The sequence below is a fragment of the Tiliqua scincoides genome, chromosome 1, assembly GCF_035046505.1.
Source record: "Tiliqua scincoides isolate rTilSci1 chromosome 1, rTilSci1.hap2, whole genome shotgun sequence".
NCBI classification, from domain to species: domain Eukaryota; kingdom Metazoa; phylum Chordata; class Lepidosauria; order Squamata; family Scincidae; genus Tiliqua; species Tiliqua scincoides.
In genome coordinates, this window is record NC_089821.1 from 56,762,854 (window position 1) to 56,789,212 (window position 26,359).

The following is a 26,359-nucleotide window of genomic DNA, read 5'->3' on the forward strand; positions in this document are numbered from 1 at the left end:
ATAAATATTTATAATTAGTGCACCAACTTTGAGTCAACTGCAGAGATTGGGTAAGTTACTAAGCATAAAACAGGAAGAAAAAACCACCCAGATGGATGAGGGGGTAACACCTGTGCACCTGTGGTGTCTTGCCAGTTCCTGGTCGCCCAGTATCAAGCAATAATGCAAGTTCAAGAATTATCATACATTGACTAAGATATTTTCTCTACTGTTCATAAGATGGTGATGTTCATAAGAAGGCAATAAGAAAACAGTCCAGTTTCAGGGGATTTTTTTTTGTAAAATTGAACATTTATTTTAAACCAAATTATTTTTAAAGAGAACATTATAGCAGAAGCCTTTAAAAATCTGATTTTTCAAAAACAATAGATGTTTATTCACCCTACTTACTAGTATGATGTTTCATACGAAATCATCGTTCTATATAGAAACAGCTAAGACTCAGCACATACCCATCACAAACTGTCAAAATCATGGTGGAAAGGTACGGTAAGTGACTCAGAAACAGTGTGGAGATCATATGAGCATAAAAGCAAAGAAACTCCCTCTCAATCCCAGGTCCTAATGCAAGTCCTCAAGACAAAGGACATTTTTCACACATAAGGCTATCTCTGGAACACAGAAGTAAAACCCAAAATGGTTATAAGCAGTGTACATTACAATCTTCTTTCCCTTAAAATTCCTCATTAATTCCATTCACCAACCTCACAAATCACATAAGAGAGGCTCAAAGGCAAACTAAATCATCACATGTGGAAGACATCCCTAGCTGCACTTCGTAGAGAATTAGCCTGACCTCTCACATCCTTAATGGAACAGCCACCATATATAAAAAGAAGAGATTGTGGAGACAAATTCAACAAATAATATACATTATTATTTAGAACAGTGGTTCCCAAACTGATGGGTCGTGACCACCAGGGGAAGTGGAAATGGGTCATTTCCCCTTAAGGGGAGTGGCCCAGTAATGGGTGCCCCAATAGTGCTTCAGTGATCACAGCACCGTGGGAACCCAATGACATGCTAAGGTACTTGGGGGTTTGCTGAAGCCTCCATGAGGGTTTTGGAGGCTCACAGCCTGTTCTGCAAACCTCCATGTGGTTGCCCTGAGCTCCAATTGCCAATTGGAGCTCACTTCTGGTTTGCACGATTAGAAGGCCTTTTGAGAGCCAGGGAAGGTTTCCTGGCCCTCTGAAGGCCCCTGTATAGGAGCCAAGGAAAGAGGTGCGGCGGCCCCTGCAGGAGTAGAGCATTTGCTCTACTTGGGCATTTGCCTCTTGACCTCCCTTAGGCATGCCTGTGGTCGTGTGTGTGTGTGTGTATGAAGAATCTGGAGTCCTAGTGTGATGACAAAAAAAAAATTCAGCAGGAAAAGCTTTGCGTATTTTGCATCTCCAAATCAGCACCTGTTAAGTTTCTGCCTGCCATGCAGTTATTGAAGGTAGAAGGTTATGCCAGAAAAAAGAAAGTCTTGGTCTGAAATCCTAGAAGTATGAACAGGTTATGTTTGCTGGTATGAATAAAATGGTTATACTGAGTCACTGGAGTCTTGGCACAACACTAAGTTCACGTAAGAGAAACAATAACACAATTTTGCCCCTGCCTTCATTCCCATCCCTTCTTTCGTTGTCTCCTTTGTTTCACTGTGAGTCACTTGAGGCAAGCACCAGTCCTCTCATTCCTTGTAATACACTATTCCTTGCATTCACACACACAGATGATGATGATGATGATGCAAAGAAAGAGTTTGAGTATTCTGCAGTGTCCGGTCAAAGTCAGATTGGAGGCCTTGACACACATATTTTAACAGCTTCTCTGAGCTCCTTTAAAATTCCTCAAAGGTTCAGCATAGTTTACCTATCCACTCATGTCATCCCATTACAGAGGATCAGTAACCATGTTAATGAAAAATATTAGATGCTTGTAGTTTGCTCAGCAAAAGGGTGTCAACACAGTTCCCTTTGTGTGCTTGTTTTAAGAACAGTCTAAGGAGAGTCTAGTATGTAGATTAGAAAACTACTACTACTACTAATACGGTATTATTATAATTATTAGGAATTTTTATGTACTGCTTTTCAACAAGAGTAGTTCACAAAGTGGTTTATATAATAAAATAAATACATGGTTCTCTGTCCTGAAAGAGCTCACAACCTTAAAAAAATGCAAAAGAAACACCAGTACCAGCCACATTAAAAGATGCCATGCTAGGCCGAAGACAGATAGTTGCTCTCCCCCTGAAGACACCATTTAAAAATATGTCTCTTTGCCCAATTAGCAGAAGTTATAGGACTCAATACCCTTCGCTCTGCAATATTTGAACAAAGATTCCTACAGGATACAGTCAAAGATAACCAGTTATTACCCTGCTTCAAAGAATGCTTAGACACCAGAACATAGGATCAGACAACAGTGGAGGCAATGAATCTACGAAGATGTTTTGTGTCCACTGCTCCTGTGATCACAGTTCATGTATAGAAATCCTATCCCACACTGCTTAGGCCATATTAATATCAGAAGCATATCCAATTGTACCCGATTGTTTTAAATTAAACTAAATGGCACCCCTAGAAAAAAGCAGCAGCACTGCTCCCGGCAATGACGTTGCCCTGAAATTGCAATAGCTCCTCCTACACCTCAAAAGCCAAGTGGCACCTGTAAGAGCACATGCTTAGTCATAGCTGAAGCAATGAAGATGGGAAGGAGCCAAGCCTGCAGTGGAATCAGCAAGCCAGCCGCTGCTGACCACTCAGACTTCTCATCCATAACGACGGGCTGCACCTGCAAAATCTGCTGTACAGACCCAACCCAACATATGATATGTTGATCCTGTGATCTCCCAACATCAGGTCTAGCTTGGCCCTTATTATATGAAAGCCCTAAGACAGACAGTGCTGGTGCCAGACTGCTATGGCCTGCAGCAAAATCATGCGCTGGACCTTCCATGGCACCACCTGATGGCACGCTGCATGTTACCACTGCCACTGGTATTGAGAGTTCACAGGTTATCCCAGCCAAGCGGGTGCTCTGACGGGATAGAGCCCTTGACATCACCTGTGGGTACAGGCAAAAGCATGACCATCACACACTTACATAGGGAGAACTGCACTAAACCAAGTTTTCTTCCTGGAATTTTGTTTCTGCAACAAAGTTTCATGTCATAATGAAGAATATTTAAACTTTGATCATCAAAAGAAAAGTCTCTCCCCCCAAAGAGAAAGGTCCCCCAACAGGTATAATCCAAAATGGGAGCTTACCCCAATGCGTCAGCACTCGTCATCCTTGGCAGAGGGGAATAAAGAGAGGAGAAGGAGAGAGAAAGAAAGGGATGTGGAAGCAGGTGGAGAGAAGAGTACGAAAAGCAGAGTGAAATACTGGTCGGAGAACTACATGGTCATAATTATCGCCACAGGCATCTGCTGTGGATGGAAGCACCAGTGCGGGAGGGGAGGTTTCATTACTGGACACACAGTTTTATACTACTCATAATAATGGAAGGTGTTTGTATCTGGAAATAAGGGGGAAATACAATAGGTGTAAAAGAAAAGAATAAAACACAGCTCACCCACCCTGACTGTCAGCCGGCAGAGCTACCAGTCTGTGTTGGAATTTGTTGCTTTCCAGGGCAAAACATTAAATTATGCACAGGGAGTTGTGATTACTGAAAAAGATATGCGTCTTCCCAACCTCTTATAGGTAACACATGGTACCTGTGTTAAGAGTCTCCTGTCCTTTTATTATAGTGAGCTGGGAATCTCCTTTTCTCATACACGTATCTACATTTTCATGTACAGTGAAAGCCACTGATCATTAAGATCAACATTTCTGGGTGGGTATAAGTGCCCATTGAACAAAATCACAGACAAAAGGATGCAACTCCCTGGAAATTTCTCCTTGGAAAGTTTGGCAGAAGGTATAAAAGGATTCATATTTTCCAGCTTATTCAAAGGGTACTCTAGCTAAGAAACCTGCAGCTTTTCCTTATGAAATTTAGAATCAAATGTTTTTATTAGATTAAAACCAGTGTCTGTAATGATAACTTTCTCTTCCTGAATACAATGTAAAACGATCATACAATACAAGGCAGTCTGAAACCTAAGCTATCAAGGAGATGTAAACTGCATGTTTATATGAACAGCAGAAGTTTAATAGGTGACAAATTGCAGTTGTATTTAGATTTAGATTTTGCTGTTAGTCAAGCCACAAAAAGGCGATGAACAAGTAGACATCTGTGAATCTATTGTAGATTGAGCTTCCATGAATATCACTCCTTTCTCCCTGTATTCCAGATCCTACTCTTGCTCTTTCCACTTTGGTGGCGATCAAATATTAACCTCCTTTCAAGAAGGTACTAGAGCCTACTTAATTGCAGATTCCCCTGAACCCGTGTTGAGCCAGATTTGGCTCAACCTGAAGCCTCCGAAGGCGATCAGAGCTATATTCCGATCATTTCTGATCATGGTTAAGAGGTGCTTTTTCAAGTGGGTGCTCCTCTTTTATTTAGCAGGGGGAGAGTAACTGGCCCACTTCACCCCAGCAGTGTCTTTTCTAGTGGCCGTCTGCTGGTGTTGCATCTTTTTAGATTGTGAGCCCTTTTGGGACAGGGAGCCATTAGATATTTGATTTTCTCTGTAAACCGCTTTGTGAACTTTTTGTTGAAAAGCGGTATATAAATACTGTTGTTGTTGTGCTTGTTATTTCCAGAGGCTCTTCTGAGGCCCACGGAAGTCTTCACAGGTCTCAAAAAGCATTCTAAGGCCTCTGGGAGGCTCCTGTTTTGCGTCAAAGGCCTTATAAAGCCTTTGGAAAGACTGGGAGGGCTTCCCCAGTTCTCCAAGGGCCTTATGTCTTTAAACATCCCTTCCGGTTTTGATGCAAAACTGGAAGTGACCTTCTAAGGCCTCCCAGGAGTCTTTGAAGGCTTTCTGAAACCTGCAGAGGCTTACCCGGGCCTCAGAAAAACATCCGGATGTGATCAGAGCACAGCTCCTGTTGTCTTTGGAGGCTTTAAAGGGTGCTTAACCACGGATTTTTTTTATCCATGGTTTTTTGGTATCTACGAGGGGTCTGGGAACAGATCCCCCGTAGATACCAAGGCACCACCTGTATGAATAATTTGTTTCTTGCTTTCACTCCTTCCCTCCCTCCTTTTCTACCTTTATATAAAAGGTTCTCAAGATACCAGAACCATGCTAGGGCTTCTTCACAGCTATAGACGTAGCAACTGTACTTCAGGTTCAACTGTACTTCAACATTTCTGAAGTACTTTTTGCTTCTGATCATCCCTATTTGGTCAGCACCAGGACTGCGCAACATAGGAGTTGTAAGGAAATCCTACAACTTAAAACACAACTCAGTAATACAGACCATACAATACATAACACCTCACTGACAGCTGCAGGGCATACAAACCACTCCCTCCCCCCATATTTTAGAAGGCTCAGGTCCCCTGGGCTTTTGGTGCCCAGGGCAATGCCGAGATGTCATGACACCACACTGAGTCATGACATCATTCCCAAACAGGAAGCAGTTGGAATGCAAGCGTGCTCTTGGCAGCCAGTTGGGTGATTTTGCTTCCTGACTGGGGAAGTAATTGGAGCCCATGCTCTGGCACCCAGGGCACACATCCTGTTTTGACCCAAGGGGGATATGCCATTGATGAGGCCCCTAAATCTTCTATCCTGGAGATAGAAGCCTACTAATCTACCCTAATTTGCACTCTCTGCCTGTACACAACCAAAATCTACTCAACTCTCTTGCTTTTCATAAAGATCACTGCTACATGTTCCTTTAGCTAGTGCTGAGGTATTGCTAGATTGACAGATACATACTTTTCCTAACTTGTTCACATTCTTCACATTCTTCTCTGTCCCTCACAGTTTCCTTGCCTCCCCATCCCACTTGTAAGATTCTGATATACATCACACATACAGAGGACAATTCATTCATTAAACCTCAATTTGTTCAGGAGTAAAAAAAAAGTAATTCATGTATCAAGGGCCACGTTTGGTTGTCGGTTATAGAGTGCAGATATCTTTAGAAAGAATGCTCCCAAGTAGACTGGCAGGTTCCCTGAGTCTGTATGTAAACCAATGTGTATGTGCCATAACATATACACAATGCAGAGAAATGAAACAGAAATCTTTCTATCTGTCAATATGGACATATTAATGCTATTCATTTTTCCTTCATGTACTGAAGTTTTCCCTGAAAGGGAAAGGCACTGAAGATTTTAACAATGCGAATGGACATCATATTGACAACGGGAAAAGAAAAAAGGGAAATGAGGCTGTTTAAACAAACAAAAAATAATCCCAGAACACAATAAACCCAGCAGCGCAGACATGTGCATTTCCTACAGTACTGAAGCATGTGAACTACAGAGCTGCAGCAACCCAGATACAGGAGAAAAGCACTGAAGGGACAGGGCAACAGATATGAGAGAGAGAGAGAGAAAGAGAGAGAGAGAGAGAGAGAGAGAGAGAGAGAGAGAGGAACAGTGGCCTCAGCTACCAAGACAACTGTGTGCATCTAGAGGGGCAGGATCCTTAAAGATGCAGTATTCCTCTTAAAATAAACCAAATGTGAGAGAAATATTGAGACATTGATCAGTTACCATTTCAAAAGTGATTGGTTCACCGAAAGCGGGAGTATTTTGATGGGGATTTTTTTGTTGCACCTTCCTTCTACTCTAACATTTCCCTTGACAAATCTCTTCTATTCCTTCCTTAAAAGAACTTTCATCAGGATACATAAAAAAATCAAAGTTAGGACATCTCTTTTCCCCTTTATACGAGAGATTATGGAAGTTCTTTCGATCTGGGTATCGTAGTTCTGAAAACCTGTAGTTCTGAAAACTGCCTCCATGAGGCAGAACTAAGAAGGTTTCCTGCAGAGTTTCTGAAGTATCAGTTGTTCCACAGTGTGAGTACAAAGGCTATTTTCTTCCATTGGAGAAGGGAATGGAGCACGTTGATGCTTTCAGCAGATTTGTGCATACTGTGAATGTCCTAATACGTTTTGAAACTGGGGTGCAGCATGTTCCAATTTAACTTTTCTAATACAGTTTCAAGGCTGAGCTTTAACCATTGTGTAAACTGACTCATTTAACAACACTGTTCAAAAAATGCATATCTCTGGGGGGGGGGGAATAAAAACCAAAGGGGAAGAACTAGAAATACTACCACTAGGGTTATGACAGAATTATCAGTGTCAGACTGAGAAGAAATAGTAGGATGAAGGCATGCCTTTGCTATTTTTGAAAAATCTCTAGCACTAGCTGGAAGAAATGGTAAGTTGGCTGCAACCGGAGTAACAGCAGGAAAAAAAAAGTGTGACAATAAGCTGGATTATGGTGGGAAGACCTCGTGAAAAAGAGTTATTCTTGAGGGCTAATGCATCAAAAGTCTCTAAACTGAGAAACAAGGGGGAAAGGACTACTGTAACTCTGACCTGTCTTGCAAGAACTTTGACAAGGCTAACAAGATGTGGTTTTCGGGACCCCACCTCCTAACAATCACTCTAGACTGAGATTTGTATCATGTCTCTGGCTCTCACAACAGTGCTTGAGGACTCCCTGATGAGCACTGCACAAGACAGCAGCTCATTATTTCTCCCCAGCTTGTGAACTCTTTATGAGTTCCTGGCAGCTTGGTTGCAGTGCTCATTTCCTGCGGGCCCTCATAAAATTGAGTGCCTTGTATGCTGTGCCAGAATCAGACCATCCATCTGCTGACAGGCAGAGTTCCTTCTCCCTACTGCTTTAAATGGGAAACCTATAGGTCATTAAAATTTTTATATAGTGGACTTTTTGAACTGACGGAAAAAGCGTACATGATCAGGGCTTCATTTCAGCCAAAGTCGACCAAAGTTCAGCCCAGGAACCCATTTCCAATATTAGAGTTTGTGCAGCATAGTGACTAAGCAAATCATCTGTACATCAGAAAGTATCCAGTTTGAATCTTGCTTCTGCCTTGAACTCACTGGAGATTTGGGGGGAGGCTTAGGCAAGCCTCTCAGTCTCAGTCCCTGCTACAGTACACAGATACTAATGCTGATCTACTTTGTAACAAGATAATGTATGCAACACATTTTGTAGATAAATGCTACGTGTTACTATGATATAATCAGTTCCAGGCAATGGCTGGTACTTCTTTTTCCTCCAGTTGAGGGTTGCTTGTAGGCCAAGGTATTTCTGAGTATATGCTGGGTATTTCCTTCCTCCTCATGGCTTCTAGGTCAGGGGGTGCAGTTGCTGAATGGGCTTGAGCATCAACGCTTTCTATGTTACAGTTTATAGGTGTAAAATTGCAAAAGGTTTCTAGTTAAGAAACTAAGGGGTGAAAATCACAGGCATTAAGGTCAAGAAGAGATTTCCCATCAACCTCAGGGGCATTTGGACATCATTTCATTGGCTATATTCCGAAGGAAAAAAAGGTTAACAGTCAAAGGTGAACTAAATTCTAATACCAAACAGTGAGAAATTTTCCATATGGATGGAACTGAATAGCCTCCATCTTCCCATTTCATGACTGGCTAATGTGACCTCTTAACTAGGTGAATGTGCAGGTCATGTGTCTTTGTATATGCTAACACAAAAAGTGCCCCCATGAATACTCATACTGATAAGTCGCATTTTTATTATTAAAGGCTTTCATAATGAAGTCCCAACAACACCTTTAAGGGTTGAGCAAGAGGGAATTTTGGTCGAAGTAGTTTGTTATGCAGAAGTCAGAAAGCTGCAACTGCTAAAATTCCTTCTACACAATTATTAAAGCTGCTTGCCAGTGAATGGCTCCATCCCTATCTGAAATGGCAGAGTGAAAAAAGCACAGATACTGTGATTAAGAAAGAGAAGAAAAATAAGAAAATTAGTCATAGCTACGTGGCAGGCAAGCTGATCCTTAAAGGCTGCTCTTCTACAAAGAGATGCTGTCTGTAACAAACGTGAGAAGAAGCCCACCTTGCCTTCAGTTAATTGGCATAGGTTAAAGTTTGGCAATTGGAGGTTCCAAGATCAAATCTGGCTCCATCAATTAGCTCCCCAGTTGCCCAACCAGAGGGAAGAGGCATAAAGGGAGAGAGTGATGGTTGGTCGGTTGGCTAGGGGTGGTAGGAGGAATTGCTGAAAGCTCACTTACAAATGGAGGGGTGCTAAAGACCTGGCTTTCCACCTTCCATTCCCTCCTCACAGCAGCCCTCCTGTAAACTAGCTACTGACAATCAGGATAGATCAGAAACCAGGGAAAAGATCATGCAGCACAGACTAGGGCAACCATACACAAAGGAAGAGAGGGCTCCTGTGCCTCTCATAGATATGCAGAGGAAGGCATTTGGATTGATTAAGCTTGTTATGCATTGCTGTAATGTTCTCTTCTACACAGTCATTAAAAATACAGGACCCTTCTCTACCTTTGCCTCTAGCACAAAACAAGCAATGCATAAAGCATCTGAAGACTGATGTGCCAAATCCAAACTGCCCAATGTAATGATGCTAAAGACAACTAGTTGTTCTATGCCCTCAGCTGGGTCTCTGAAGAGTGCAAGCAAATTTGTCCCCAGTGGAAAAGGTAAGTACTGCATCTTTAAGGAATAGCAGTGAGGTAGAGGAGAGGAACAGATTGTTGGTGTTTTATACCTTTCTTCTTTGTTGAATTTGGGATTGGCTTCACAGATATCCAGGCTTTTACTGAACATTGTTTTACTATGGCAGGAACAAAGTGAGAAAACAAAGTTACTAATGTGGACATTCATATGAGATTCACCTGATGCAGTCCCTGAGACCCACCCACCCAGTTACTTCACCCCTCTTGCAGGAATGCTCCAAAGCAAGGCCCTTGTTCCTTTTATTATTTGATGATCAAAAAGGACCAAAATCTCTTTAAAGTGAAATTGTATTTGGCCATATTCTGCACCAGCAAAGTTCCTGGGAGACTGGATATTGAATTTAATGGCGAAGGATCAATCCCAACATCTGTAGGAATCGTGGTGGCATGAGGTAAGATCCATTTCATACAAACCATGTACTTGGTACTTCTTGCACATAGCTTCCCAAAACAGCAGTTGCCCTAGAATCAAATGCTGGCCCACGCCAGTTTCATATTTGTTATAGCAGAGATGTGACAAACACGTCATTGTTCAGGTGGGAAAATAAAAAGGTATTAATATTAAACATGGTCTGAACGCCACATATTCAGTTTGGCAATTCAGAATGGCTTCTTCTGCTATGCATAGCTTTACATCACAAGTCCCATGACCACTCCCCAAGTACAAGGTCTAGTTTGCAAACATGGACTAAAAGAAATAAGCTGTTAGCAAGCAGGCATGTGACCTGCAGGCAGCTGATCTGACTGGAAGAGACCAGATCCTCCTATCAGTTGCTGTTCTAGAGAAGAAGCAGACTTCTGTTTATTTATAGAACCAGCTTGAAGAAGTTTCCTTCCAGGTTGTAACCTATTTACTGCATGCCACCTCATTTGCTTCAACACAGACCCTATGACACCCGTCTTTGTGGGGACAGGGAACCAAATATCTGTTGCAGGAAAATGCACCATGAATGTGACAGCTGCTATGGCATTGATGTATCTTGGGGGAGATGGAAGCCTGAGCTTAAGTATGATGAACAAGAAGAACTGGATGTATTAAAGCTCCCACAAGCAAAAAAAGAAAAGAAAAATAAGTTTACAATAACCAAAACAGCAAATGAAAGAAGGAAAATTCCCAGTAGAGAAATGCTGAAAACCAAGTTGACTTCAGGGTATTCACCACATGTATGCATTTCATATGCTTTGCGCTTGGTAGCAGTAAATAGGAACAGGAAAAGCAAGGAATATATGAAGAAGCACAGATACTGAGAAGAAAACATCAGCACTGATGGAGCTAGGTAACACTTTTTGCTCACAGTATATCTGAGTTGAGAAATAGCAGGATTAAGAAAGGCCAGCCAAACCAGGATGAAAACACAACAAATATTTGTGCACTTTCAAGTGTGTCTGACAGCCAGGAAGATAATGCAAGGCAACACAACATTTCAAGCAAAGGCAGGTAGAAAGCAATCAGAGGTATAAAGTTATGTTGGTGCAGCTTTTGCAGGCCTTCTACTACATTAAATGAAGGGCAGCTTCTTTGGGGGTCATGTAAAAGAAAAGCTAGATTCCTTTTATCTCCTGTTTCCAAGCTATCCATTCTGCACAGGAGGAACAATTCACAGAAGCAGGAGACTGGCCTTAGAGGTAAAAGAACAAATCAGAAAGAAGGAAGCAGTGTGACACAGGCAATGATTCTTTTGTCTTTCTTGATTTTTTAAAACTAAGAGGACAAGTGGTTATTCTCTTCTAGTCATCTGCCATTATACAACATTATTCAACAAGTCTCTTGAAATAAACCAATAAACCTCGCCTCTCAAAAAGAGCAAGCACACTGTATGTACATGTAATGTGAAACTATATTAGTTTATATCAGTTTAATTGCTAAATTTTGCCCCCAAGAATCTTAGGAAGTGTAGTTTAATAAGGGTCCTGGACCTTCTGTTAGCAAGTGACAAATTGGCAATAACCTTCTAAAGGAACTAGGAACTCCATTGCTTGTAGGCAGGGAAAGATGATGTGGATTTAAATCTGGCATTTAAATTTTAAATGCCTTGCAAGTATGGAGCAAGGGGAAGGGTAGTGAACTGCTCCTTCCCCGAGCAGCATTTAAATTTAAAAAGACGCATTCCCTTTAAACCCTATGCAGGAATGCAGCATGGGGAGGAAAGGGATGATCCAATTCCCATTTGCACTGAGAGAACAGCACTGCATGCCACATGCCAACAAAAAAATTTTGGCCACTATTTTGGATACACGTACTTTGGGTTGACCACTCCTGCCTCAGCCCACTTCACATAACTACTGTTCCCAGATTCCCTGGGAAGAAGGAATTTCTGTTAACCACTTACATTTGTAGTGTAAGTTACCCCCTGAAAATGAGTTTCTTTAGAGTTGTATGACAGCTTCCCAAAGAGGGGCTCTACACAAAGTTACCTCATATGAACTGCTTGGTGCTAAATTTCATGCTGTAAGCCTTAAAGTTTGCCTCATGTTTGGTGGTACTTGTATTTTGCTACTGATGGTTCTAACAGATGATGTTCTTGCCAGATATGCTCAATCTCCAGACACTTAGGGGCATGTTAATAAACAATCCATTTTCCAAATAACTGCTGTGTCATCTGAGGATGCATGCTGAACCTGACTTAACAAAGCTGAGGCCTGCAACAAGGAAATGTTCCTTTTCAAAGTATACACTCATGATGCTATGAATAATCATTCATTTGTTCTATGTCTCTCTCATTCCCTGTTCCCAATCACATACTTGTACCTTCTGTTGTCTAGTACAGGTGGAGCCCATTTATTCGCATGAGTTCCGTTCTATGACCCGACACAATTGAGAAAAAAAGAGTTGTGCTAAATTGCATAGAGTTATGCAAATACGCTGCAGCCTAACACTTGGAGCTGGAAGGAAACTAAGGCAGTAGTTCCCAATCGTTTCCCCCTCCTGCCTCCCCCTCCTCCGCTCCGTACTCAGCCCTCCCCGTTGCCAGCTGTCCCCGCTTCTTTCACAGGTGGGATGCTGAGCTTTTAAGAGTCCAGTCCTATGCATTTCTACTCAATTGCAGTCAATGGGGCTTACTCCCAGGAAAGTGTGGATCGGATTGTAGCCTAAATCTCATGCTTTGGCTTGCTGGGCTGTTTGTTTCCATAGACTGAAGCACGGAGAGCCTGCACCATCTCAGTCTGAGGGGGGGGGGGCAGAATTTGGCAAATATTCCCTGGATTTTTTAAAGCAATCTCCTCTGTTACAGTCGCACTGCCCCTGTGTGTGTGTGTGTGTGTGTGAGAGAGAGAGAGAGAGAGAGAGAGAGAGAGCTCCACTTTGCTGCTCTGGCTACTGAGGTTTCTGGCCACCCCTTCCCCTCTTCAGCCTCTTTCCTGGCTCAGGGGCTCCAGGAGTGTTACTGCTCCTTTGCAAGGGGAACCTCTTCCATGGCTCCAGGGTTATTTCCCTGCCTGTTTGAGGAGACTTTTTGCAGTGCTTTGGGCTGCCTTGATCAGGCAGCAAAGGGCAAAGGAGGCAAAGCTGTGTGCAACTTTTAATTCCCCCCACCCGATCTGCATTGAGACAAACCCACAGATAAAAAAATCCGTGGATAAATAGGTTGCACCTGTACACACATACAAGCAATTCTCCAGATGTTAAGCCTGGCATGCATTCTTATCACCTGGATGCATCCTTTACAAACACACCTAGGCTGGAGAGAGAGACACATATCTGAAATATTTGGACTTTCTTGACCTGACAACTTGCTGCGTAATCGAAATTGCTAGATGGTAGGAACTGCATAGCTCAGGATCAAGACAAGATCTTAGAATTAGTCAACAACCTTTTTCCTAAATGAGGTTTTCTTTCTGTTAGTTATTTTTGCTTTGCCCTACCTAGATGAGAGCCTCCTGCAAATAACTAGAATGTAAGTCTGCTTGCTAAGCTAGGAAGCAAACTGTCTGCAGATGAGTTGCTGAAATCACCAGAAGCTATGCCTGTGGCATTCCAATCTCAAAGAGCTTCATGGTTAACCAAAATCCTCAGCACCCAGCATGGAATATTAGTTTATTTAAAATATCTGTATCCCACTCTTCTAAGTCTGAAGAGCGATAGGGAAGCTAACAACATAATTAAAAATAACCCACCAATCAAAATATATATAAAAGAAGAACAGTACAAAGATAGGAAAGCAAGTGACACAAGTAAACTCAGTAGTAGTTCAGTGTCTATACCCTTAGCTATGCTACTTAGGGCACAATCCTATGCATGACTACTTACAAGGCCAATTGTGTTCAGTGGGGCTTACTCCCAGGCAAGTGTGTATAGTATTGCAGCCTTAGCCTGGCCTCTTTAATAGAAGTGGCCTCATGTACACTTTTACAAAGTGTACATCTTTGAAAAGTATCACCAGACCACTTTTTCAATAATATTTTTCATAATAATTTTTACCATTCACTGCTTCCTTTTTGAGTATCCCACTGCCATTGGAGACAAGAATTACACACACACCAGCTATCTATCCCATCAATAAAGCTTGATAGCACATTGCTCTTTTCACACTCACTGTGATGGACCATCAGCGAGCATGCAATTCTCAGGGCTTCTTACACTTTTTGTTTGGCTGCTGGTCAGCCAAGTAGACCAGAATGCTGGTCTATAAAATTCGGAGGGAGGGGTCTTTCCCTGCACAAAGCCCGACAGCTAAGGTCTGAGCTCATGCTGCAACACTAAACTACATTAGATGCTGAAAAAAAATGGCACGCCTAGATCCCTTTAGGGCCCAATCCTATGGTCCGCAGTCACAAACATGCTATAAGGAATGTTTGTGGGGCTTACCGCTGGGCTCCCGCCAGAGGTGGCTCAGCTCCGGCCAGTGCTGAGCCACCGCCCGGCGGGTGCCCGCGTTCCGCAGCTCGGCAGTGCCTGCCACTGCTGGGCTGCGGAACAGCAAACAGGGTGGGGATGGGGGCGTTGCAGGGAGGGGGGAGTCCAGCGTGACGCGGGGAGGGGGCGGGCAGGCCGGCGTGAAACGGGGGGGCATGCCAGAGGTGTGCCTGGGGGCGGGCAGGAGGATCTGCTCTGCAGGATCCTCGGCGCTCGTGGAGGCTGCATGCCTTACACGAGCGCCTTTACTTTAGCATCACCCTTTGGGCGCTGGTAAAGTGAGTAGCCCCATTGCGGGCTGCCTCCCTTACCCGGGGAAAGAGGACAAATGTCCCCTACTCCCGAGGTGCCTCCCACGGTAGCGTGGGAGGCGCTGGACTCGGCAGCAGCCTTCGTAGTGCGGCCGAGCAGGGGCTCCCCGGGCAGCTCAGGATTGGGCTGCCCATTAGGATTGGGCAGCTTGTTCGTACGTTCCTATATAATTTAAGACACATGGGATTTCCCTTCACCTCTTCAGTATTAAGAAGTCCCATTCAAAAGATTGCCAGGAGATCACAAAGAGCTTCATTGAGCTTATGCTCTCTGGAAACACTATTTTTTTAAAAACCATCCATTATTCATTGCAACACCAAAGCCACCATGTTTCCTCAGTTAGCAAAACGAAATAACATGTTTCATTGTATGTTCATGCCATAGGGTAAGACTTGGGGCCATAATTGCATTTCTGGCTTCGTCATGGTGTCCTCCTCAACCACAGTGGTTTCTTTTAGCTTATGAAGACCTGTATTGGTAATTGTTTTCCTAGCACAGATTTTACCAAGAAGCAAGGATGTGACTATAGAAGTAACAGCAACGAGCACAGATACCTCCCTGCAATAAACGTATCTTCCTTTAAAATGCTTTATGGCTCTAATGCCAAGAGGACCTACACCAAAGATGCTTTACCAAGTAAAAACTCCTGCGCCATTGTGCAGCTGGCTGAGGCCTCTGAACCTCAAGGCACAAGCTTCTTTTCTCTGGAGTTTGGGGACCACTTACCTCTGCCCATGCTGTGCCATTTCAATTGCTCTACGAGCTGGAACCGGTGATCCTCCATCTGTCACGCTGAGGACCTCCATTGATTTCCTCTCTGGTCTCCGCTTCCCATGTCTGTTCAGCATTGGAGAGTCTACACGTTTTCTGGGGGGATCTTTATGTAGAGATAATGCAGTCAACTTAGGATAATTGTGAATACCTCAGAGACTACTGAGGTATTCAGATAATACTTCCCAGGAGTGCCCCCATCACATTTTCTAAACTGTAGAGACATGTGCAACTTGATAGAGAGGTGAAATATTAACCATTCTTCTCCTGTACATCTAACTCTCCCTTCATTCCTGTCATACTTTAACTGCTTAGTCCTATGCATGCCAACTCAGAAGCAAGTCCCATGGAGTTTAATGAAACTTACTCTGAGGTAAATATATATATGATTGTTTTTCAAAAGTGACGTGCAGTGAAACAAATACACAAATACACTGCTCAAAACAATAAAAGGAACACTTAAACAACACAATGTTACTCCAAGTCAATCACACTTCTGTGAAATCAAACTGTCCACCTAGGAAGCCACACCGATTGACAATCAAGTTCACATGCTGTTGCACAAATGGAGTAGACAACAGGTGGAAATCATAGGCAAGTAACAAGACACCCCCAATAAAGGAGTGGTTCTGCAGGTGGTGACCACAGACCACTTCGCAGTCCCTATGCTTTCTGGCTGATGTTTGGGTGACCTTTGAATGCTGGCAGTGCTGTCACTCTAGTGGCAGCATGCGGCGGAGTCTGCAACCCGCACAAGTGGCTCAGGTAGTGCAGCTCATCCAGGATGGCACATCAATGCGAACTGTGGCAAGAAGGTTTGCTGTGTCTGTCAGTGTGGTGTCCAGAGCATGGAGGCGCTACCAGGAGACAGGCCAGTACACCAGGAGACGTGGAGGAGGCCGTAGGAGGGCAACAACCCAGCATCAGGACCGCTACCTCCGCCTTCGTGCCAGGAGGAACAGAAGGAGCACTGCCAGAGCCCTGCAAAATGACCTCCAGCAGGCCACAAACGTGCATGTGTCTGCTCAAACGGTTAGAAACAGACTCCATGAGGGTGGTATGAGGGCCTGACGTCCACAGGTGGGGGTTGTGCTGACAGCCCGACACCGTGCAGGACGTTTGGCATTTGCCAGAGAACACCAAGATTGGCAACCTCGCCACTGGCGCCCTGTGCTCTTCACAGATGAAAGCAGGTTCACACTGAGCACATGTGACAGACGTGACAGAGTCTGGAAACGGCAGGGAGAACGTTCTGCTGCCTGCAACATCCTCCAGCATGACCGATTTGGTAGTGGGTCAGTAATGGTGTGGGGTGGCATTTCTTTGGGGGGCCGCACAGTTCTCCATGTGCTCGCCAGAGGTAGCCTGACTGCCATTAGGTACCGAGATGAGATCCTCAGACCCCTTGTGAGACCATATGCTGGCGTGGTTGGCCCTGGGTTCCTCCTAATGCAGGACAATGCTAGACCTCATGTGGCTGGAGTGTGTCAGCAGTTCCTGCAAGATGAAGGCATTGATGCTATGGACTGGCCTGCCCGTTCCCCAGACCTGAATCTAACTGAGCACATCTAGGACATCATGTCTCGCTCCATCCACCAGTGCCACGTTGCACCACAGACTGTCCAGGAGTTGGCGGATGCTTTAGTCCAGGTCTGGGAGGTGATCCCTCAGGAGGCTATCCGCCACCTCATTAGGAGCATGCCCAAGCGTTGTAGGGAGGTCATACAGGCAAGTGGAGGCCACACACACTACTGAGCCTCATTTTGACTTGCTTTATGGACATTACATCGAAGTTTGATCAGCCTGTAGTGTGTTTTTCCACTTCAATTTTGAGTATGACACCAAACCCAGACCTCCATGGGTTAATAAATGTGATTTCCATTGATGATTGTTGTGTGATTTTGTTGTCAGCACATTCAACTATGTCAGGAACAAAGTATTTAATAGGAATATTTCGTTCATTCAGATCTTGGATGTGTTGTTTAAGTGTTCCCTTTATTGTTTTGAGCAGTGTAATACAGCTCTAGTTGATTATCTAAAGGGAGAAAAGGGAGCTTGGAAGGAAAGGAAGAATGCTAAATTCCAGGAAAGTTGTGTCAAAAAAGTCTCTTTCTCTAATTTGTACTGCTACCAAGTTTTATTTTCTTTCTCCAGTTATGAAATGAAGCCATCACAATACTAGACCAGGGGTGTCAAACATATGGCCTGCGGCCTGGATGCGGCTCCCAGAAGCTCTTTAATCAGCCCTTGGCTCTCTCAGAGCCACCATCAGTTGCTCCCAGTTAAGATGTGCTGAGGTGTCTCTGCTGAAAGGGCAGCCCGTGTGATAATTAGGCCATATCATGGAAAATGTGCTCAAGATTTGCGTATTTTCTCTTCTGTCATTTGTAGCTAATGAGTTCCCAAGTGAGGAAAAAGGTGCTTATTTATGGTCATGACTTGCTTAATGACATCACTTCCTGCTTTCTGACATCACTTTCTGCCCTCAGTAGGCATCATGAATGCTATTCAGCCCTCTGTATGAAACGAGTTTGAGACCCCTGCCCTAAACTAACAATAATTTGGAAAGCAGAGAGGGTAAAGAGCCATTAAAGATAAGAGGATTTTATATTATTTGTTGGTAACCAACTATTTAAGCTCAATGAAGGAATCTTAGAAAGGCATCAATATTGCACTTTTCTATTAAGATAGAGTTATTCACTGCAGAGGGGTCCTGTAATTAAAATTAGAAAACACAGTGTGTGACATTTCTAAACACTGCAAACTATATAGGATTCTGTTTGATGCTACACAACACTCTTGAAACAGAGGAAAGGTCCGCACAGTGCCCGAACTCCTTGCCGCAGGATGTGGTGACAGCATCTGGCCTGGATGCCTTTAAAAGGGGATTGGACAAGTTTCTGGAGGAAAAATCCATTATGGGTTACAAGCCATGATGTGCATGTGCAACCTCCTGATTTTAGAAATGGGCTATGTCAGAATGCCAATGCAAGGGAGGGCACCAGGATGCAGGTCTCTTGTTATCTGGTGTGCTTCCTGGGGCATTTGGTGGGCCGCTGTGAGATACAGGAAGCTGGACTAGATGGGCCTATGGCCTGATCCAATGGGGCTGTTCTTATGTTCTTATGCTTTTACAGTTTGCTGCATGTGTTAACATGAAGAATCTGAAGACAAATCTGTCCTCTTCTGACAAAAGAGGAATGTTCCATTATACCATTTTAAATACTTTGTATCTTGATCTGCAGGACCTTAAGACATTTCATAGCCATATAGAACTGGTGGCATCGCTAGGGGGGTGCAGGGTGTGTGGACTGCACCGGGTGACACACCGGGGGGAGGTGACACGCTCGAGGGGGTGATGTGCCCGGAGGGGTGATGTGCTAAAATCGCGCCGTTAGGAGCTACCATGTCATGCCATACACCATCGGATGCAGAATGGTCAGCGGAACACAATGCAAAAAATGCACAATGCAAAATGTTGAGATATGTCCTTTCCTTCAAAAGTTATGGCCAAAAAACCGGAAGGAAAAAATGCATGGAGCCCTATGGAAAGTGAAAGTGAGCCGTATCGTGCATTTACGCGTGAGTAGGCGAACATGCCTTAGTGCATCAGAAAGGGCTGGCTGAAAGGAATCCAACAACACCTGAATGGTCCTGATCCAGTAAATGCAGCCCCCAAAAAACACCTGAGAAGGAGGTCCCTATTCAGCCCTATGGAAAGCAAGCGAAACCACGTGGTCGAGTTTACTCGCAAGTAGGCGCACTTGCCTTAGTCCATCAGAAAAGGCAGGCTGAGAGGACTCCAAGGATGTCACAATGGTCTTGATCCAATGAGTGCAGCCCAAAAAAAACACCTGAGAAGGAGATTCTGTGAGTGTATTCAGCTCTATGGGAAGGGAAAGGAAGCCACGTGGCAACGTTTACTCACGAGTAGGCAACCTTGCTCTGTTGAAAAGGGCAGGCTGAGAGGACTCCAACTCAGAATGGTCCTGATCCAATGAATGCAGCCCCCCAAAACACCCGAGGAGGAGGTCTCTCCCCTCCAGCTGCGAGTGTATAGAGCCCTACGGGAAGTGAAGCAGCCTCACGGTCGCATTTACTTGCAAGTAGGCAGACGTGCCTTGGCCGTTGGTCAGGCCAGGCAAAGGGGAATGTGAGGACACCAGAATGGTCCCAATCCGATGGGACTGGAGCGCAACAAAAGCCCCAGAAGGCAGCCTTCCCCTCCCACTAGAAAGGACCAACAAAGAGGCTTGAACTGGTAAGGGGAATGTTTTCTATTTTGCACTTGCAGTTTCCCTCACAGCCCAATCCTACCCACACTTTCCTGGGAGTAAGCCCAACTGACTCTAATGGGACTTACTTCTGAGTAGACAGGCATAGGATTGGGCTCTCAGACTTGTAAAGCCAGGTGGGTCTTTGTACTGATGTGCTTGAAATAGAAAGACTTTAAACTAGGCACTGGGGAGGGCTGGAAATCTCACTGATTCTTTGGGGGGGGTTATTGCAGGCAGACTACAGAGAAAACTCACTTGGTGGAACAGGGCTGGCTCCCCCTTATTTAATTATTTCTTTCATTTTAATTTAACTATTTATAATTATTTATTTTAATTTGCTTGATGATGTCACTTCTGGCCATGACATCACTTCCAGTGGGTACTGAACAAATTGTCATTCCAAAAAGTGGGTCCAGGTGCTAAAAGTATGAGAACTGCTGCAATAAGGTGTTTGTACGTTGGGGTGTGTGTGTGTGTGTGTGTGTGTGTGTGTGTGTGACCCTACAAGTTTTCAAAATCACTAAAATCAGAGTCTGGAGGAATAATACCATCATATTATATATCAATCAATGCGTAATTTCATGCAGAATACAATGAAACAAACCACATTGAAAGATCTGTGTTCTATCAAAAGGTACAGTCAAAAAACCAGTGGGGCTGGGCGATAGTACATCACCAAGCCCACCAACTGGGGTGTTGCCCCTCCCACTGCATGGGGTGACATGCAGGCCTCCCGCACCGGGTGACACAAATCCTAGTGATGCCACTGTACAGAATGGACGTGAAGAAGCTTTCTTGCATACATGCTTATCTGTTTAGGACTCTGAACTAAAAAACTAAAACTAAAAGTAATTCAGAACAACAGAATACACATTTGCAGCTTTCCTTTAGCTTCAACTAGAATTTGAAAGCTGGCACCTTTTGCTCAAGTCTAACCTTTCTCAGATTTGTCCATGTGTACAAAAGAAAGGAAAGTACTTATTCTGCATGACATGCCTCTCTGAAGGAAGCAATTTCTGTAAGCGACTATTATTAAACTATCACCACTTCCCTGATCCTTTCCTCTCATCTCTTTATACAAGGCCACAGTTAATGGCTAACGATGAGATATTCATCAGAAGCATGATTGCTCTCAATTAAACCTTGCTGTGCATTCCCAGAGATACCGCTAGGAGCAAAGAATCTGAACTCGCCCACCCTGCTTCCCCTGGGAAAGGAAATGCAACTAACACTTGAATAACAATGCGCAAGAACGCTAAAATATGATGACACATCACACAGTTATATTCAGCTCAGAGATAAAGCGCACACATTTTTTTCTTCCTGTACAGATTAATTCAGACATTAGCTTGCATTAGTGTAGGAAATAAATGGGATGTTATATGATGTGAGAAGCAGGAGGAAAGAATATATCTGTGTAAAAACACTGCACCCATTTGCACAGGAAGTGAAAATTCAACCACTGCTGTCATTGAAGTATTGGCAGCAATGATCCTCTGCTCCCTTCCTGCCAAACTTGATGCCAAAATCAATGTATCGTTTGCAAGGGGAATCACTTTAGGAAGTCAGGTGGAGCACATCAGAAAACACTCTCCCACCATTTCCACATGCTACTAAGTGAGAAGAATGTTGCATGGAATTCATTTATACTCCCAGGAAACACCTCCCTCCTGACTGTGTATACACAGCTAAGAACACATCAGCTGTGTGAGGATACAGGGATACTGATTGTGATCCAGAGGTACTTGCTGTGATTTCAATCCAAAGTTTCAAGTGCATTCTGATACTGGCACAAAATTCTCACATGCAAAGGTTTTCACTTTAATGGATGGGAGCTTTTTGCATGTAGCAAGAGATATTCAAGTAGAGGTGGGTCCTCCCCACTGAAGTGAACATGGAAGGCTTTCCAGTGATGGGAGTTCTGATGTGTACACCAGACTTTTTACACACACAGGGAGCATCTGAATCCAACTGATGAGTTGAAAGTGTGTTATAATATATTTTATATAATAATGGACACCAAAAAACAGGGACAAAACAAAGATACCAGGATCATTTCTGGATATACCTATTTCATTTCTAGGAGGTAGGTCCTCATCCTCATGGCTGGGATATCTCTCTTTCCGATCAAGGAGAAGAAAATAAATCATTTTCTCTTGGTTTTCTCTGGAAAAACAACCACAACAGCAACAACAAGTTTATTGCCAAACTTAATAAAGTTTCCAGCTTGCTGCAGAAAATTTCCAGCTTGCTGCAGAAAATTTATCCCAGTGTTGATGTCTGAAAGGTTGAAACTAAGAGCCAGTGCAGATAATATTTGAATGGGCTTATCTATATGAGTAACTGCTTCCTGAAGGAAGGATAGAGTACTCAGATGAATAGACTACGATGAGCAAGAGTAGTTATTTTCACTGTTATGCTGGCTGCAGTTATGTTTCTACTGGTCCCAAATTATCTGTCTAATATACTGCTTCCAATTTTTGTGAGCACGCACACACATGTGTCTGTGTGAGTGACAGTCTGTACTAGTCACTGAATAAGAAAAATATGGTTTACCAACAGATGAAAGAACTGCATAAGAAGCAGGAAAATCACACAGTACTCTGGCTGTGCAACACACATTTATTTTATTTATTTATTCATTCAATTTTTATACTGCCCTTCCTCCAAAGAGCTCAGGGCGGTGTACACAGCTGCTCCCCTCTTTTCGTCCTTACAACAACCCTGTGAGGTAGGTGAGAGGTGAGAGAAAGTGACTGGCCCAAGGTCACCCAGGAAGCTTCATTATTTCACTGAACCTGTGTAAACTCATTAAACAAATGGAGACTATGCTGCAGCATATAGTCCTCCTTAATCACCCCCATTCATTGGCTTTAATGTCATGCTTCTTTCTGAGAACTAGCTGTTGCTTTCAAGTACAGCACATACTTTCTATGAATGAGTCCCTATGTTTTAGGATTCTCTTGGAGAAATGCTTGGGCAGATCTATGACTAAAGGCTTAATCACATGGGCAGATAGCATGTGATGCAGTCCTTTCTATGCTTCAGAGTGCACACGATCTATGCTTCACTTCAGAGTGCACACGAGGGTTCCATATTTGAATGTTTCCTGATATAACTCTGCTTATGAAAAAGTAGCAAGTAAGGGAGAGGGGCAGCTTTCCATGCAATGAGAGGTTTGTTTTGTTTTGTTTTACATGGAGGAATATCTGAACACAGAAGTCCCTTACCCTTGGTCTAAAGTGGTATAATTCAAGAAGGATTGCATTTTTTAACATGCATTTTCCCCCCAAGTGTTAGCTATTGATTTTGTTCAATAAAACAAGCATATGGGTAAATAATTATGGGGACATGGGAAATATGAGAGAAAGAAACATGCAAGGATGGGGAAGATAGGAGGGATATGAAGGGATCAGAGTGGGGATGTATCTCTTGTAACTGGAGGGGGGAAATCCACGAAAGACTAGATAATGACATGCTCTTTCTGCCCACACTGCATTAAACTCTCAGCAAACTCCATGAACCAAGGATGAGATCTACTGCTAGTGAGAACTGAGAGCAATAAGCTAGATCAGGGGTGCCCAAACTCTGGCCTGGGGGCCACATGCGGCCCTTGGGGGCTCCCAATCAAGCCCTCGGGGAGCCCCCAGTCTCCAGTGAGTCTCTGGCCCTCTGGAGTCTTGCTGGCACCCGTGCTGGCCCGATGCAACTGCTCTCAGCATGAGGACGACTGTCCTACCTCTCACCTGAACTGTGGGACGAGGGCTCCCTCCACTACTTGCTGTTTCACATCTGTGAGGCAGCAGTGGCAATGAAGGAAAGGCTGGCCTTGCTTTGTGCAAGGCCTTTATAGGCCTTGAGCTACTGCAAGACCTTCATTCATTTATATAAGTTCCATCTCTAATAAATTCATGTATGTAAATTTATTCAAATTTTAATGTAAATTAATTCTTTTTTCCCCCGGCCCCCAACACAGTGTCAGAGAGATGATATGGCCCTTGTGCCAAAATGTTTGGACACCCCTGAGCTAGATAAGTGGTTCCCAAACTGTGGGTCGGGATCCATCAGTGGGTAGCAACCCAATTTTTGGTGGGAAACAAAACTGCCCAGCTAAGCTGACAAGGAAAACATAGTGAGCATTATGGAAAATGAAATGGAGCCACGCATATGCACATTTACTTGCAAGAGAGTGAATGTGCCTCTGCTATTATTGAAGGCAATGCAAAGGGGAATGCAGGCCACCAGAATGGTCCTGATCTGATGAACGCAGAGCTCAACAAATGCTCCAGAAGGATGTCCCCCCACCATAGTAAAATTGATAAAAACAGACGCTTGAGCTGAAACTTTTTTTTACTCTCATAAAGCTAGGTGGGTCCTGATAAAGTGTCATTTTAAAAAGTGGGTCCCAGTGCTAAAATGTTTGGGAACCACTTAGCGAGATAGACCACTAGTCTGATTTAGTAAAAGGAAATTCTTTCATTTCCCAAACAGCTAAAAAAGAACAAGTTTATCTTAATACAGGTGGCTTAAAACAGGAAATTGCCACTTTAGTAGGTCAATTTTCAGGGGAAAACAGCATGCAAGGAGGAGAATGCACTCCTTGCAACTCTGGTTCTATCCCAGATTGCTGGCCTGCATGTTATTTTAAAGGAAAAAGGTGGGGCCTGTGATTCAAAGCACACCTCTGGAGTGTGCATTTACACTCTTGTGTAATTTTGCCCTCAAAGGTAGACATTCATACACTAGGCTAAGGGCCCAATTCGACCCAGTTTTCCAGTGCCGGTGCTGCTGTGCTAATGGGGTATGCACTGCTTCCTGCATTGGGGAGGCAATTACAGAGGCCTCCTCAAGGTATGGGAACATTTGCTCCCTTACCTCGGGGCTGCATTGCAGCTGCACTGATGCTGGAAAGTTGGATAGGATTGGGCCCTGAATTAAGTAACAGGGTTCCTGCACCTACAATTGTTTTGAAAAACAGAATTTCAGCAGCTGCCATTTGTCATATCACAGTGCAGCAGGGGTGAGATCTATGGCATCATCATCCAGAGCATTGATACAGCTCCTTTGGAGTGTGCAAAGCACTTTACATGTTCCCTCTTTAATATACAACTATCAAAGTTACAGAAGTTCAACCCTCTGTTACATCTGGCAACTCTTCCCAAACACCCAACCAAAATTATGTAAAGAAACATCTAAGCACTTACTCTTCTGATAGCAAGTCCTGTAAAAGTTTGTTTCTGTCACGGAAACAACCTAATGAGTGCATGCTATCTAAAACATCAGGATCAATATCCTCCAAGGAAGGGAGAGAGCGAATCTGCACCTTTCGAGGAATTGGTTGTTCTGGTTCCGGTTCATTCTTACCCCCTCTGCCAAAAAAAGGAGAAAAGATAAAAAAGGTAAAACACAGCAATGTTGATAGCAATAACAGACCATGAAAAGCCACCTGCTCTACCAAGAAGGAGGCCTGAGCCTGCTTTTCTCAAGGTTCACAGAGTTCAATAGGAGATGAGCATCTTCACTATCTTGCAGATCCAGCCTTTTAAAGAGTAACATCTTTGTGTACCCTATCAGAAAGGCAGTGGAAATCTCATGGGAACATCACTAACAGCCCAACAGCTGTGCAGTGTTTCAGCACCATATGCTTGTAGATCACTTGGAAGAGCTCCCTGCTGCAATTACAGGTGTTGCCCCATGAACAGATCAAACTTTGTGCTATAGGTCTATGAAGTACAGTTTTGTTTACTGATTAATAATGTCCCAAAGTGTGAACTGTGAGCAATTACTGCTTCCAAAGCTTTTGCTTTGGAACAGGTGTGCTTCAGGAAATAAGGCATCTGCAGCCTGCATTTCCATGAATGATTTGGTGCTTTAGGTATTGCGTGCTCAGCTTTAATAGCAACCTTAAGGCAACTCATTTGTTTCACAGAAGAGGTATTTCAAAACAGGTACCCCAAATCAATACTGATTATGTTTTTTTAATATGGTCCAACTTTTCCCATTTCAAATCCAATAGTCTAAAATAGATGTTGATGTTTACTCTTGCATTTCACATTCCACTTTTTGAATTAAGGGCCATTCTAGAACAAAGCAAAAAACAAAAAAACTCTACTTTTCCTTAAAAAAAAGAAAGAGGCAATGCTACTTTATTATTGATGGTCATACATATCCCATGACATTTGCAGCCCCACGTAATGGAAAATGGAGTTAGTTTGCTTGTGGGAAACTTATGTCAAGGGGCACAACTGTCTTTAAAAAAAGTGAAGATATCTGCTTGAGGGTTAGTATAGAATTAAAAAGGAAAAAAAACAGAAGAGGTAAAAGTTCAAAACTGGCATGATATAAAAAAGGCATGGGTAGGTCACATACAAACATGGCTGTTTAGTCACAGTCACCACATATGACACTTTTATTTGATAAAGGGCCCTATCCCATCCAACTTTCCAGTGCTGATGCAGCCACGACAACATAATCATGAAGGTCTCCTCAAGATAAGGGAACATTATCATTCAGCAGGTAAACAATTATTCCTTCCAAGGCAC

General features: G+C 43.5%; 1 protein-coding gene across 4 annotated transcripts in view; it reads right to left on the reverse strand.

Annotated features, from left to right (window-relative positions):
• The window catches only part of BRSK2 (BR serine/threonine kinase 2), a 464,708-nt gene that overhangs the window by 43,962 nt on the left and 394,387 nt on the right, over window positions 1-26,359 (reverse strand). For 3 of the 4 annotated variants that reach the window (XM_066627584.1, XM_066627576.1, XM_066627568.1), the window contains exons 10-12: window positions 25,022-25,186; window positions 21,886-21,983; window positions 15,496-15,646 (exon numbers count right to left, since the gene is read on the reverse strand). In XM_066627584.1, coding sequence (XP_066483681.1) covers window positions 15,496-15,646; window positions 21,886-21,983; window positions 25,022-25,186 — 414 coding nt within the window. Of the gene's footprint in view, window positions 1-3,254; window positions 3,279-9,634; window positions 9,701-15,495; window positions 15,647-21,885; window positions 21,984-25,021; window positions 25,187-26,359 lie in introns of all 4 variants that reach the window. The other variant, XM_066627592.1, reaches the window with a different exon arrangement.